The sequence below is a fragment of the Falco punctatus genome, assembly GCF_963210335.1.
Source record: "Falco punctatus genome assembly, chromosome: 7".
NCBI classification, from domain to species: Eukaryota; Metazoa; Chordata; class Aves; order Falconiformes; family Falconidae; genus Falco; species Falco punctatus.
This window is the reverse complement of record NC_137587.1, coordinates 1050005-1065387: the sequence shown is the minus strand read 5'-3', so window position 1 is coordinate 1065387 and position 15383 is coordinate 1050005. Positions and strand designations below refer to the sequence as shown.

At 41.7% G+C, this 15383-nt stretch overlaps 1 protein-coding gene across 10 annotated transcripts in view; it reads left to right on the top strand.

The window, feature by feature from the left end:
- MGA (MAX dimerization protein MGA) overlaps positions 1-15383 on the top strand; it is a 62703-nt gene that overhangs the window by 9317 nt on the left and 38003 nt on the right. For 9 of the 10 annotated variants that reach the window (XM_080394779.1, XM_080394778.1, XM_080394783.1 and 6 more), the window contains exons 2-5: positions 3307-4449; positions 10190-11123; positions 11478-11565; positions 11724-11819. In XM_080394779.1, the coding sequence (XP_080250905.1) occupies positions 3386-4449; positions 10190-11123; positions 11478-11565; positions 11724-11819 (2182 nt within the window). In that variant the 5' untranslated portion in view covers positions 3307-3385. Of the gene's footprint in view, positions 1-17; positions 1008-3306; positions 4450-10189; positions 11124-11477; positions 11566-11723; positions 11820-15383 lie in introns of those variants that run through there. The other variant, XM_080394780.1, reaches the window with a different exon arrangement.

Below are 15383 nucleotides of genomic sequence, written 5' to 3'. Positions count from 1 at the left end.
CGCGTGCCCCCGCCCGCCGCCGCCCGCCCGCCTCCCGAGCTGCGAAAATTGACACCAGGCGCAGCCACGAGGCGACGGGGCCCGGGCCCGTGGGCCGCTCCCCGCCGGCGACGCGAGGCGACGCGTCGGGCCTGGGCTCGCCCCGGCCGCGCCGCGCTCCTCTCGCCGACCGGCGCCGCGCCGGGGCCCGGCGGCGAGCGGCAGCGGTGTGGCCTCCCCCACGTGCGCCGTTCCCGCCGCCAGCCGCGCGCGGAAGAGCGCGGGCGGCTCCCGGCGGCGGCGGCGGCGGCTGCCCGTCCCCATCCCCGTCCCCGTCCCGAAGCTTCCGGCCGCCGGCGGGGGGGGAGTGGGGGCGGACGACAAGTGCGCCGCTCGGCCGTGACGCCACCTGCCCCAGGCGGGGCGTTCGGCGGGCCGGGCCGGCCCCTCCGGGGGCCCCGGCGGGCGGCACCGCCGCCGCGGTGTTGAACGGCAGCGCCGCGCGTGGCGCGCTCGCTGCCATTGGGCCCGGCGCCGGGCTCCCGTCGGCAACGCGGCGGGCGGCCGGGCCGTGCTGTGCTGTACTGTACCGTGGGCCTGGCGCGTCTGCGGCCCCCGCCGGTGCCTGACGGTTCTTCCCAGCCGGGCGGGAGGTGCCCCGGCCCGCCGAGCCTAACGGCGCCAGTAGCCCGAGCGGAGTGCCTGCCCGCGGGCTTGGGTGCACACTCCGTGCTTTCCTCTGCGGGCTGGCTTGGCTCGGGGTTTGGGTTTTGTTTTTGCGGCTGCTTTTTTTTAACTTTTTTTTTTTTTTGTATCTGGTTGTCTTCCTGCTTTTAGCACGTGTTAGTGCCATTTTTGAGTGGTTTTGGCTGCTGCTGTCTTGTTTAGTGTTGCTTCTCAAATACAAGGTCTGTGTATGGGTAGAGAAGTGAGATACCTGAAACCAATTAGAACTTCAGCTTCCACAGATACACACGTTTTCCTGGCAATGCTGCATTAGAACCTCCATGCTATAGTAAAACAGGCTGGTGTATATGACCAAGTGTAATAAAATGTGTGAAACTGTTCCTGCAATAGACAATGTTAACACTGAAATAACGTGGCTTTTGGCTACAGTAATTGCACATAATCACATTGTAACCATATGCATCCTAGACTGACTTGATTCTGTGAGCGGTGGTTACGGTAGAAATATCTGCAGCAGTGCAGTATAAGAACTTAAAACACTGGAAAATAGAAGCTATGACTCGGTAGCTCTTTACATAGAATTTTTGTTGAATGCATGCTGGTTGAGCTTTTTTGAATTTATTTCTGGTGTATGTAAGTTCTTCCTCAAGCAAATTTAAAGGCACAGGCTTTCTGCCTATCCTAAACCAGATTTGAAATCACTTTGATAGTGTATTTCCTTCATGACCTAATACAATTTTGATGTATATTGCACAGTATTAATGTGAAGTCACTCTGACTGTGTTCAGTATAGATATGAACATGCTGTATATGTATGTAGGGAGGGTAATTTGGTGGAAAATCACATACAGCTTAGGATAGCATCTATTTCTCCCCACTCTGTGTATCTTGGAGTTTTAATCAGATGTTTGTATTTCTATTGTGTGTTCATAGACGAACATTCAAAAAGGTTTTTTTGATGGATAGCTTTTGGCATTGCTGGGGCTTAAGATGTGCTTGACTGAAAAAGCAGGGCAACGTTCTTAAAACAGAAAATATGAAGCTGATTTTGCACAGCTAATTCATTTTGCATTCCAGGTGCTGTTTGGTAGTCCTGGGTGATTGTGGATGTGTTTCTGGGGAAGTGCTTCCTCTTCAAAGTAGAACTGAAAACCAGATCTTGTAACTTCACAGGTTTCAAAACTTATGCAGAACAACTTTGTGCAGAACAGTTTTGGGTTTTTCTTCCTCCAGTCTTAACTTATACATGAAGTTTTAAAGTCCAAAATTTAGAGGGTAGATCTCTCATATTTCCTAGGTGTCAAGAACAGTTATCATGGAGTATAAATTGCTTGTCTTCTGAGCTTTGAGGTCATTTGCCACATGTGTGTGGCAGCTGGTTTGTACAGAGGAGCGCTTTCTCCTACAGTGCCCCAGTTCTAACATAACTTGGTATTCAGTAAGACTTTATTAACTTAAAACTTTGAATTTTGAATTAATTCTCTGGAAAGGAATACAATTGATTTCAGGTAGCTAACTCCTCGTGATGGTGGTTCACTCTTGTCTCTTGGTTCTCACCAATTAGATGTTTGATACAAGACTCAGTCATTTATTGTGTATTCTGTATGTAAGAAGAATCAAAATACAAACATCTGAATGTGGGAATGGCAATCGTGAGTTAACAGAGCACTTGCTTTTAAATTTTCACATTGAGAAATGTACAAGCTGTTTATAATGAAGTTGTTTATGATCTTTTGTTAGAGTGTTGACATAACACTTCACCCTGTGAGGTAGTCACAAAGGGCAAATTGTGTATATGCAGATAAAGGTAACTTTTTTAGTTCCCTAAACAGTGATTAGGCTAATCGTAAGAGTACAAGTGTTTTCTTACTAGACTTAAATTATTCCTGTAATTTAGAAGATAGATGTAACTAAGGTTGCCTGGTGCTTCACATTCATCAATCTGGTCTTAGCTACATGGTCTTTTGTGGGGTTAGTTTGTCTGTTTTCCCCCAAAGCTTATAAGTCTGAACTATTTTCTTCCCTTCTTCCTTTGTCGCTGCCCTGGACAGATGTTTAAAAGTTGGGGTTGGGGTGGGGGAAGGACCGAAGAAATACCAACCATGCAGACTTAGGCTTCTTTCAATAAAAGATAAAAGAAATGTGGGGAAAATGTTTTTAACTTCCCCACCCCACTCCTTTCTTTCCCCCTTTTCGTTTTTGAGAAGTTTTGGACCTCTGGGAATGCTTTCTTTCTGGCAAGAGCAAATTACTTCTGCCTTTGTGCCACATATGTACCATTTGCTCTTTGGGAAATTTCTGCATGTTTTGCCAAATGCTGTTTGTTAAGCAAATGATCTGGAGGCAATATCAGAACAAAGAGCACTTTGAAATATCAAGCAAAGCAGGGAGTCCTGTTGTGGCAAAGTATTATGTGACAATACACTTTGAAGGTGTGATAGCCCCCACGTCTGTAAGGCCTAGATTATGTACACACAGGCAACCTTAGTTTGATATATCTTAATTGTGGTCGTTTCTATAGTACTGATTGTCGTCTTTACGTTTTTAATGCAGAGAACTGTCACAAAAAGGATTTCTCATGAGAATTACTTTCCTAGCCTGTATTTGAATAAATTTAACTGGGTTTTTCCTTTTTTCCAGAATGGTGAACACGCATAGAAGATTATCAGAACTGTGTAGAATTTGTGTTTGACTTGAGAGCTTGTAAAGCGTGCTCATCATGGAGAAACAGCAGATTGTCTTGGGTAGCCGGGATGGTGGGACTGTCTCAGGTGCAGCGCCTGCTTTTTTTGTCATCTTGAAACCACAGCAGGGAAACGGAAAAGCTGACCAAGGAATCCTAGTAGCAAACCGCGATGCTTGTGCTCTTGCCAGCAGTGTATCAACCCAAATAAAATCCAAAGTCAGGACCTGCCTCCCAGCTGACTGTGTCTCAGGGGGCATTACTGTCACCCTAGATAACAACAGTATGTGGAATGAATTCTACCATCGCAACACAGAGATGATTCTGACGAAGCAGGGGAGACGCATGTTCCCATACTGCCGATACTGGATTACAGGTCTGGATGCTGGTCAGAAGTACATCCTAGTCATGGACATATCCCCTGTGGACAATCACCGGTACAAATGGAATGGCCGTTGGTGGGAGCCCAGTGGCAAGGCAGAACCGCATGTTCTTGGGCGAGTGTTTATTCATCCAGAATCCCCTTCCACAGGCCAGTACTGGATGCACCAGCCAGTATCTTTCTACAAACTCAAACTTACCAACAATACCCTGGACCAGGAAGGTCATATAATTTTGCATTCTATGCACCGTTACCTGCCACGACTTCACTTGGTGCCTGCAGACAAAGCCACAGAAGTCATTCAGCTCAATGGCCCTGATGTCCATACATTTACCTTTCCACAGACAGAGTTCTTTGCAGTTACAGCCTACCAGAACATCCAGATCACCCAGCTGAAAATAGATTACAATCCTTTTGCAAAAGGATTCAGAGATGATGGGTTGAATGGTCGACCTCAGCGTGATGTGAAACAAAATAGTAACTTAGAATTGGAAGGAGGTGATGTTTTTAGCACAGCTGGCATTTGTGCTCGACCTGCTGAGGTTGATGGGCTAGATTTACATCAGAGAAATTTAGATTCTTCATTCATTGGTCAAAACCCATCAGATATTGATCTGGACAAAGAGTCTTTTAATGCAGAAAGGGACTTCCTGAGTTTCCTGGACACTGACCTGTCTTCGGGTGATACGCCAAAGCTAAAACAAGAAGTCTCGGAAAGGTGGGTTAACATCATATTTTTAGTACAGGTACTGGTTGAGTGGGGTCTTTGGTAAAACATTAAATAACAGGATGCTCAGTATACAGAGGCACAGCTAAAGGTTGCCTGATCTGAAATGGCAGAACACTTAGTATTATTAAAAGCTTTTCTGCACATAAACAGTCATCCATCAGTCTGGACTTTAATGTGTTTGAGGAGCGTAAGGGTTAAGTGTCTTTTTTTCTTATGTTGCTTTGTAAAATCCCTTTGTAAAGGAGTGTTGAGGGATTTCTCTTAACTGTCTTAGCATTTTAGAAGGCTACATTTAGTTTTTCAGACTTTTAAACATAGCACATCGCAGTCATCAAAACACTGCTTTTCTTTTTAGGGTTACTGCAGCAACGTGCTGTCTCTATCTTCAGTTTTCATTAGTGGATGGGTGGGGATTTAGGTCAGATATGTGTAGGGATTGCTACAAGGCAGTTGTAACTGGCAGCATGCCACTGTTCTGGCAGTAACTGCTCATGTGAATTCTTTTTATTCCACATAGTAGCATGAGGTAGCCTGCCTAGCGGTAGTCGCCTCATGCGAGGTAAGAGAATCTGTGCCTAGGGAAGTACTTAAAAAAACAAAAACAACAAACTGTTACACTGTTCAGACCTTTATTTACTCTGTGGTTATTTTATGTCTATGTACTTATGTCGTATTGACTCTTTGAACCATTCTATTCGTGTCACACAAATGGTAGTGGAGCAATCTAGTGTATATTGAGAGCCTACCCGTAGCGTGGAACCTGCTAACCAGTAAGGTTCATGGTGGTAAAGCAAGCCTGACGAAACCTATTGTTTTACTGCCCTTTCACTTTAATTTCCAAAATGTAAACATTAGAATAGAGCAGATTTGGTGAATAGTTAATGTGTCAAGAGATGCTCAAAATACTTGAAACCTGAAGAATTGATGTAAAAAAAAAAAAATCCACAACCAAAAAGAGGTTTCTCTCCTGCCGTGTTTCTTCATATCTGTCTGGGAATACCAGGCTTAATCTGCCAAACATTTAGTGACAAAAGCAGCCTTATATAGATCAGTACGCCAATAAACTGTTTAACTGCAGGATATCAGTATGATGTTAATGGTGTGATTAGAGGTTGGTGCTTATAGGAAGAAAATTTGTATTTCTGACATAATTACACACTTTGTTTCAAAGGCTATATTACTATTGTTTCAGTGTGTTTTAGAGAGGACAGAGGTTTGCTCGATTTTGGTTTTGGTTTTGTGGGGTTTTTTTTATTCTTGTGAAAAACATTTCCTTGTCTTTTGAGTGACTGAAAAAGTTCAAATTACAAAGTTCTCCGTACTTTGATACTTCGATTGAGTTTACTTTTAATAGTTCTTAAGAGTAATAGAATTGTTTTGGGATCTAGAGTGCCCTAACCTTTCTTTTCCAGTGTCAGTGTGTTAGGAAGAAGAATGTGTTCTAGACTTCTAATATGCACTGAAAATGTTGTGGCAAATTCTAGGGAAACCCATCTTGAAGACTGAAAGTACACTGATTTCAGAGAGGGTGGGCTTTCTTTAGTTCCTAGGGACACAGCATGGAGAAGTGTTTCAATAACTTTGCATATTGGAAGTAAACCTGTAAAGTTCTGAAAATAATTACTCAAAGGGTCATTTATTTTCAAAGTAATTATTCCCATCCCTCCTCCCCCGACTCGGGGTCAGCTACAGTTGAAGAAGTTCAAAATTTCCATCATTGTGTTTGCCTGAAGATGGTAATCAAAGCAAATTATTTGGGGAACTGTTTGAATTTGGACAGCTTGGGTTTTTTGGTTCCCTTTTCTCCCAAGGAACAAAATGCATTTTAGAAGGCTAAATTTAAAACAACTCAAGGACAGAGGTTCTGTAAGAACAGATGATGCAGGTCGGCAGGCTTAATTTCTCTTGGTCCAGAGCATGTCAGATGCTTTCCCTGGTTTCACCTCCAAGACAATGTATCTCTGAAACATGCTAAAAGTTGCACAGGCATGGAAAGGCTGTGAAGGGTTTTTTTTCTCTTTGGGCTTGGAACCATTGATCACTTGATGAATAAATGTTACCACAGTCCTAGAACTACCCTCACACATTGTTCAGTTTTTAATTTTATGTTTTTGTAATCTATGTGAAAAAGTCAGATTCTGTACTTGAAAGAAAAAAATTGAGCTTGTCCAAGAAATGGCAGAACTGTCTTTTTTTTTTTTTTTTTTTTTTTTAATGCGCTGGGGTTTTCCAAAACATTAGTTTTCCTTTTTCCTTCAGATCTGTTCACAGTATTTTCATGCTGGATGGTTGAGATCCGTTCATAAATACATCGGTCTTCCAGGGACAGTGTTGAGTGGCATTCTTGTTTATCAAACTAGACACATTAATATTTGCATATTAATGAAGACTGGGCAATTATGTTTTTCTCATCGATAAACTGTTACTAGTAGTTGATAGGCATTGTCTTGCTTTCAGGCAGGGTAGTGATTTCTGCTGAGTTTAGATTTGAGTGACAGGACAGTCGGAATCTCTCAGATGACACTTAGTAAAGGAAGTGGAGTTCCTAGTGCTGTTGTGCATCATATTGCCCACCAATGTTCAATTTTTCTGAATGTTTTTGAGAATGGAACTATGTAAAAAGTTGCATATACCTGAGAATAATTTTAATCTTGAGTTATTAGCGCACTTGGAGATAAAGGACTATTTTCTTTAGTAGAAACAAGGCAGCATGTTTGGTTTTTTGTTTTGTGGTTGTTTTTTTTTTTTTTTTTTTTTTTTTTTCTGTGGCCTGGTAGTATGTTTAACTTCATCGGGGTATTGTAAAGAGAAGAAATGTTTAGTTTGAGTGGACACTTCTATAGCAATGCTTATGCCTGGGACCACTCAGATGTTGAGGCCGTGGGGGGGAACCATAAGCAACCTTTATTGGTTCTTAAGTTAGTTACAGGCTAATGTAGCAGATTTCCCTTTGGAGGTCCTTTGAATTTCTGGCTTCAAAAATACAAATACTATGGGATTTTTAATGGTCCGGTAGTCTTGTTTTCATAATTCCATTTAGTCTGAGAGTTTACTTTTCTTCCCTCCTTGCCTGCCTTGTGGAAGAGGAAGGCAAATGATCATCCTTCAAACCTCAGCCGCAGATTGCTAGATTAATTCCAAAAGAAATTAGATATTTTTTTTCATGGTATATTTTAAATGATCTACCAAAAAAAGAAGAGAGTTCATGTATCTCAGTACTTCCAATAAATGAGCAGTTAAATGGCTTTTAATTTGGTAAAATGCAATAAAGTGGTTTCTTTGCTTTTAGTGTTTTATAGCGAGGATGGCGAACACATTGCTTGAGGTGTAAAGAAGTTTGCTTAAATATGAGCATTGTTCTATATTGGGCAAAGAAAGAGCTAGTTAAGGTGTATTGCACCATTTTCACCTGATCTCAGGTTAAGCCAAGGATTTTGAGAGGACAAACTTGCATGATTTGTCTTCCCATAGAACACTGGAAGAGAGGTTTCTGTGACTGCTTATGCTGTATGTAACTTCACAAACTAAGGGCCAAATGAAGTTGCTTAAGTGCTGTAAAGCAACTTGCTTATTGTTTGAAAAGTTGATAATTGCATTTGAACTTCAAAAAAAAACGAGAAAAAATGCTGTTAGGCATTTTGTGCAAATACTTGATCTTCTCATACGCATGCATCATATGGTCAGTACCTCACTCTTGGTCACCATCTGGCTTATGTTTGCAATATGCAGAGCAGAATAATGTTTGTGTCTAGAAATTTCACTTTTACAGCAGAGCTTCTTTGTTCTGGATAATGTCCAGATCCCTAATGGAAAGGTAATCCTTAGCTTGGGTGTACGTCTTGCAACAGGTAAAGGAAAATGGCTGGAGAAATCCAGACTTTACTGGGCTTCCAACTGGAAGCAGTGGAACTCAAATGAGAAATTTATTCCTGGACAGCAAATTTATTGGATTTTTTTTTTGGTCTTTTTATGTTAGAGAATTTTAAGATAGATGAGCAGATGACTCAGATCTTCTTAATAGCATTTACTTTAACTTTGGATCTGTCATACTGAATCCACCTCTAACTGTAACATGACAGGATTTTGAGTTGCCCATAAGCTACAAGTGGATTGTCTTAGAATCTCTTTCACAGTAAACTCACTGAAGAATAAAGGCTTTTTAATCTTACGAAGGCTTTTTAATCTTGCATTTGACATTCCTGATTAAATGAAAGCTAGAAACTTTCTAATTGGAAATGCATTGGCCAGAGAAGACTAGATGACAGGACTGGTGTGCCCCTCCCCTGCAGCCTGCTATTCCCTCGCAAGGCAGGTTTTTGCTTCAAGCTTAATTCTGGCTACTTAGTGTCCTTCTGCATCACAGCGGGTTTTCTAGATAGGTTCTGTCTTGTTCTCAGAAATGTTATATGTAAATATATAAATCTGTGTTTTGACTGTCTGCTCCCTGTTCTAACACTGCAGTCTGTCTTCATGAGGTGGAGACTCCCAGCTCCATGTTGTGACTCATGTGTCCCAGCTTTTCTCTCTTACGTACGTCCTCAGTCTACACAAGGAAGGAGCAGCCTCTTCCTTCACCTCTTCCCCTCCCTCAATCCCAACGGAGGGAGGGGGGTGTTTCAACTGAGCGTAATCATTCCTTAAAGCAGGAGGAGGGAAAGGGAATGGATACTACCACTAATGATATATACACACACACACATGCAATATAATAAATCAATATTCCCTTTATGTGTAATATGTTGTTACTACAAGTATATTGTTATATTTGAAATTATGTTAGCATTAACTAATATTAACCAATATTGTTATTTTTAATAACAGGCTAGCAATTTGAATAGCAACATAATTAAAATTATATGTAGTATCCTATAAAATATATATAAAGGGAATATTGGAATACTATCTGGTATGTTTAGTAAATAAGTTCTGTCTATTATTTTCTGAGGTTCATTGAGGATGAGTTTCTGGTTTGGTATCTTAGCTATTGAGGAGCCAGCTTCTAATGTGCTTAACAAAACTGCTGACTTTATTTTTTGGACTGATGTGTCTGTCCCTCAAAGAAGCCCATCATTGGAGTGTAACTGACTGCACCATTAGTCTTCAGTATCTAATGTGTGGTATGTCAAATTCTGGTTAGGTTACTACTTAGACTTGGAAGATTGAGCATAATTCAGTAGGATATTAACGTTCTGTAAGAGCTGGGACAGCAGCTGAATTTAGGAATTGTCTGTATGTGGCTTTAGGATGAATTGACTAAAAGTTAAACAGTGTAAACTGACGCGCATTAAGTGCTCACTTGGCTTCTTATTTGAAAGTGTAATAGCTTTAGTACGGTGACTTAATGAGATACACAGCAAACTAAGGCCACTTCTGAGCATTTAAAACATGATAGTTTAGCATGGGTTCATGCTGAGCCTCAAATAGGAAAAAGTGCAAATGTCACCCTGATACCACTAGGGAAGGAAATTGTGCTGCTGCGTTCAGATAAGAAGTTGGATTGTTTTTAATGATGGCAGTGTTGGTTTGTTGGGTTTTTTTTTGAACACTTCTCAAAATGTAAGCTTGTAAATGACAGCTTATTTAGCAGACTCATGTCTTGGAGTATTCTGGAAGTTTTTTACAATATGTTACCAAGGGTTATGGGAGGTAATGGAATTTTAGTAAAGGAAAAGATTTGATAAAGATCTTGTGTTGTTTTGTTTCCTCCCCCCCGCCCTCCCCCCCCCAGTCCCATTGCTAGCAGTTACGAAAGCAGTTCCCATGTGGCATCCCCTATGGACCCAAATGGACACTTTAATGTAGTCATTAAAGAAGAACCAGTAGATGAATATGACTATGAGTCAAGTATTTGCACTCAAGGAGTAAGTGTGAAACAGGAAGACACAGACGAAGAGACTGATGAGTATTCCAATACTGATGATGATGATGATCCCATCCTACAAAAACACCTGATGAAATGCAGTGAAACAGATGAAACTGATGGAGAATTCAGGTCCAGGAAGCGCATGCTAGCCAGTCCATCAGGTGTTGCTAAAGCAAAAATGCTGAAACTGGATAGTGGGAAGATGCCTGTGGTCTATCTGGAACCTTGTGCAGTCACAAAGAGCACAGTAAAGATATCTGAGCTGCCGCAGACCATGCTTTCCTCTTGCAAGAAGGATAAATCCCCTTTTAGTGCGATACTGGATTCCATGCCTGTGTGTTTCGAAAATCACAAAGGCTCTTGCTCAGGCACAGCCACTGTAACTGAGGAGTTAGTTATGAAAAAGGAGTCTCCCAGGAGTAAAATGGCACAGAAATACTCTTCGATCAGAGAGGCCCAGTGGGCTCTATCTAAATCGCCTAATTTTAATCTCAGGGGCTCAGTAAGTTGTCATTTTTCAGCTAAAGAGATCTGTGGAAGAAAGAGGCCTGGCATACTGAAGAATCCTATGTCCCTGAAAGGCTCTGGTAACAATCAAAACACTCTATCATCAGTTACAACTAAAAGGGGAAGGCCACGGAAACTGAAAATCTCTAAGGCTGGTCGTCCACCTAAAGGTATAGGGAAGACTGTGATAACAAGCAAGAACAGCTCTCTGGGGCCTGGGAGTATCCTTCCAGATGTTAAGCCAGACCTTGAAGATGTTGATGGAGTCCTCTTCGTGTCCTTTGCATCAAAGGTAAAACCTGACTGTTGTGAGTAAAATTCAAGACCTTTTATAATATCTCTTTTTAAAAAAAAGCCCTTTGTACTTACAAGCTGAAGATGCATTTTCTTTTAAACTGAGTTTTGAGATTTGTCACCCCTTTCCAAATCTGTTCTTGTCTGGTCCCTATGTTAATAATAACATGTTCTTAGTACTTAGCAACCTGGGGAGAAGTAGCGGGATCTGAGTTCTGCATGAAGGAGTGCATACTTGTTTATTACAATCTCATTTTTTGAATATTTTGCTGATACTTTGGTGTGGCCTAGTTTGTTTTAAGTCAGTGTTTTAAGATATCTTATACTTACTTGAGGCTCATTATGTATGTAGGAAGCTCTTGACATTCACACTGTTGATAGAGCTGGAGGAGAAGAGACGCAGAATCTCCAGGCTCCCTTGTTGACTACAAATGATCCAGGTACATTTCTGTGGGGTTTGTAAGTGGCTGTTCCCTGCAATGAAGGGGATTTATAAAGACGCACTGGGAAATCAATCATTTATGTCAATTTTTTGCATGGTATATATTTTTTTATATGTGTGCTCTCTCTCTCTCTCTCTCTCTCTCTCTCTGAGTAGACTGTCAAGCGAGAATACAAGTACTGGAGAAGGAATTGATGGAAGAGCTGAAGACCTTGAGGCATAAGCAAGTAATACATCCTAGCCTTCAGGAAGGTAAGCAGGCGTGTACGTATTGTTGCACCTGGTTGTATATATTATACTCAATCATAGGGAGTTGATCATTTCCTACTGGTTGTAATACTGTGTATGCCCAGTACAGCTGGGATCTGAGTGTGGGTACCAATGCAAGGGTATGAAAGGAAATTTGTGTGATGCTGTCAGTTTCCCTCTTGCCACTTGTGGCAGCGAATCTGTGGCATATGACCCAGGGTTTCTCCTAGAGGCTTTAAAAGTATTTCAGCCTGCCAATGAAGATGTTCTTGTTTTCACATGTTCGTGTTGCAGACTAGGAGAGATGGAGGAGGCAAACAATCCCGAATCTCCCAACAGCACAGCAAGAGGGTGCATGTCATTATATGTCTCTTGCAGAAGATGCTGAGCCTTCAGAGTTTAGGCAGTGCCTGTTTTGTAATGAGCTAATCCTTACAGAGGGCAGATGGAGTTGATTTTACTCCTCCATAGAAAATGGCCATTTCCTGGTAGTAGAGGAGCTAAAGATCCAGAAGCACTTAAAAGTAAGACTTTATTTGCTGTGTTTGAGTCCGTATTTCTTGGAGTCGCTGTAGATCCAGGTTCACTAGCCACGTAAGAGGCCCAAGCTAGGTACTTGTAGCTTGTGATCTTTCATTTACACACAGTACGATCCTTGAGGTCACGTGGAAGTGAGTCAAGGATCAACACAGCAGAACTTAATGTTGTCTCTACTGATGATGCTGAAAGACTTCAGCAGTGGTAGTCCTGAAACTGATGGCATTAACATGGGCACCAAGGCAGATGAAGAAGTTGATCTGAACGAAAGTGCTTCATGCTCTTGAGGTTCTGGCCCTGCGTTTTTCAGACATACAGCTGTAATGCTGTAGGGCTTGAGACTCCAGATACTGATCTTGACTCTGATACTAGTTATTTTGGGTCCTCAGAGAGCTTCTACTGTGAAGAACGCACAGGTTTATGCACAGGATATGATGAGAACTAGCCTGTCATTATTTTTTTTGCAGCCATTTAAAGGGATACATTTGTGTCTTGCTAGTGTTGAGGTGAGACGTTCCTGTCTTCAGCCTTTCTAAAGCAATGACAAGAAGGGTATTAGCTCTAAGAGCTCTGTCCTAGATGTGGTGGGGGTGGAACAAAATAATCTGGCTCCAGCCAGTTTGTACCTCGGTGGTATAGCATCAGTGCTGACAGTTGTATCATGGATGTCTGAACATGGTTTTCCCCTCCCGTGATCCCACAAATAGGTGTTCCTGTTTTCTAATGACATCACTGGCCAACCTGCCCTCGCAGGTTCTCTGTGTGTCATCATATTTCAAAAAGGGTGGTAAAATCCCTTTTGTGGTCAGCTGCCGGCAGTGCTAGATACAGTGCTAAGCAGATGTTACAGAAGTGTTAAGGATTTTTAGGATTATATTGTGGCCATCCTAGATGTTACCTTTACCCAACAAAAATATGATAGAATTATGGTATGTTGACAACCACAACACTAGCGAGGGCTGTTTTACTCGTGAGGTGATCCTGCAAAACCCACGTGCTTTTCCTCTGGCTTCTAAATGAGTGACGGTGAAGTGTGTGGTACCTTCTGAAGGGTGTTGAGCGGTTCATGGATATGACAAAATAGACAAGAAAAGTCAAGCATCAGGCTAAGAAAAAGATCTAAAGAATTCTGACTTTCTTGAATGCTTGTGACCATCGTTTCCACTATTGGATGGTAATCTGCTGAGTCTGTTAAATGGTGAAATTGTAATTTGGCAGCAAAGAGAATGACTCTCACCTGTCTGATTTTTAGAGGGAAAAGAAGTTATGTGAAGACTTAGCAAGAGCATTACTGCAAATTTGCTCAGGCTGTGAAGTGAATTACAATAAGTATACTTTTGTTGTTAGTCTTCAGCTGCTGCATGTGAACTGAAGTCAGTCTTTATTCAGATTACCTTCACCTTCTAAAAAGTTACAGATCTATTGCCTTCCATTGCAGACTTGAGATCAGGGAAGGAGCATGATGATGTTAATGAAGAGAGGGATTGCTGGGGTTTTTCTTCCTCCCCCCCCTCCCCACCCCCTGTGCCAGTGTCATCAGTAAGCCGTGAAGGTGTCCGGGGACTGCCTTTAGGCCAAACGTAAAGGCTGTGTGTTTTTCCAGCCATACTGTTTAAAAGTAGCATCCTGCAGCTAGATGCAGCCTCGTTAGCCTTCTTGATTCTGGTACTTGTTCGCCAAAATTTCTTGGCTACAGTTCGTGACTTAATACCTCATAGTCATCTGCTACAGTAGAACAGGCGAAGAGACATGTGCCCTTCTGTCTGAAAGGTAGGAAGTGTGTCTTTCTAAATGTGCTTTCAGCCATTTCATAGAAGCTTACTGGCTTTTTTGTCCTCACCGCAGTACGGGAAATGGACATAGCAATTTTGATGTTAACTCGGCCTTTGGTTTTGAACAAGGCAGTTGAGAAGCTTAAGTTTCTTGTTGAGATGCACTGATGATGTGTTGGAGCTGTACCTGAACCCCACAGTTGCTGTTCATTTGCAAAGTTAAGTTGTGATTGTGGTTATCTAGATCTTAGAGGCACCAGGACTGCAGGAAGCAGATGTTTCAGAAGTAAAGGGAATTCAGCTGAAGCATGTTAGAAGGAAAGCTCCTGCTGGAGTACTGCAGTGTTATGGGATGCCTCTTTTATCTGAGCTACTTGGAATTCTTTATCATATTCCTGAAAATCAAAGGCATTGTTGTCATGCATCGTATTTCAGATTTAGCAGCTGCATCTGATGGAGAGGAGAAAGTTCTTAGGGTCCTTCATTTGCCACTGTTTGATTGCAGCAACTGAAATTTGGCAATACTCTGGAGATGATAAAATTAATAAAAGTAATATTTCCCCTGTTACATATGGCAATGTCTGTACTGACATAATACTGTTACCATTTGTTCTCTTTACACTGTCTGCATTCCATTCCGTCTTGTGCTTGTTGGAGTCATCCTCTTGGTTTTTGTTGGGGTGTGTTTTTTACTTCATGATCCTAAACTGAAATAATAGACCTTGTGTATGGGTGGTGGTGATCGTTTGAGTGTTAAAAAAAGCTAGGCTTGGTTTTGGAGATGACAGAATAATTCAAATGGGGTGTCAAGAACAATAAACTGTGTGCTCCTTTCATTTTACTTTAAATAGAGTTTGAAAAGAAATGGATAGCATCTTGACATTTGGTAGTTGACATGTTTTTATACAAAATGCTAGATTGACTTGCTTGCTGCTCATTTTCCCCATGTAGTTTTGAAAATCATATCTCACTAGACTGCTTTTGATAATGGTTGTTTAAACAGATACCATGTCTGCGATTTGTTCCATGTCAGTTGTTTTCAGGCTGCCAGTAATTAGGTCACTGTGTTGCCACTTGGGAACATAAATGTGTGCCACCAACACAAGGTTTCTAGTGTATGTGCAAATACTACTTAATGTTCTGAGCTGTGTCAAGTCATACATTTTCAATTTCAAAACTCAAATATTTAATATATGAATTTCAGACTTGTTGGCAACAGGAGCGCCATTTCTAGATTTCTGTTAGCTGAAAATCAAAA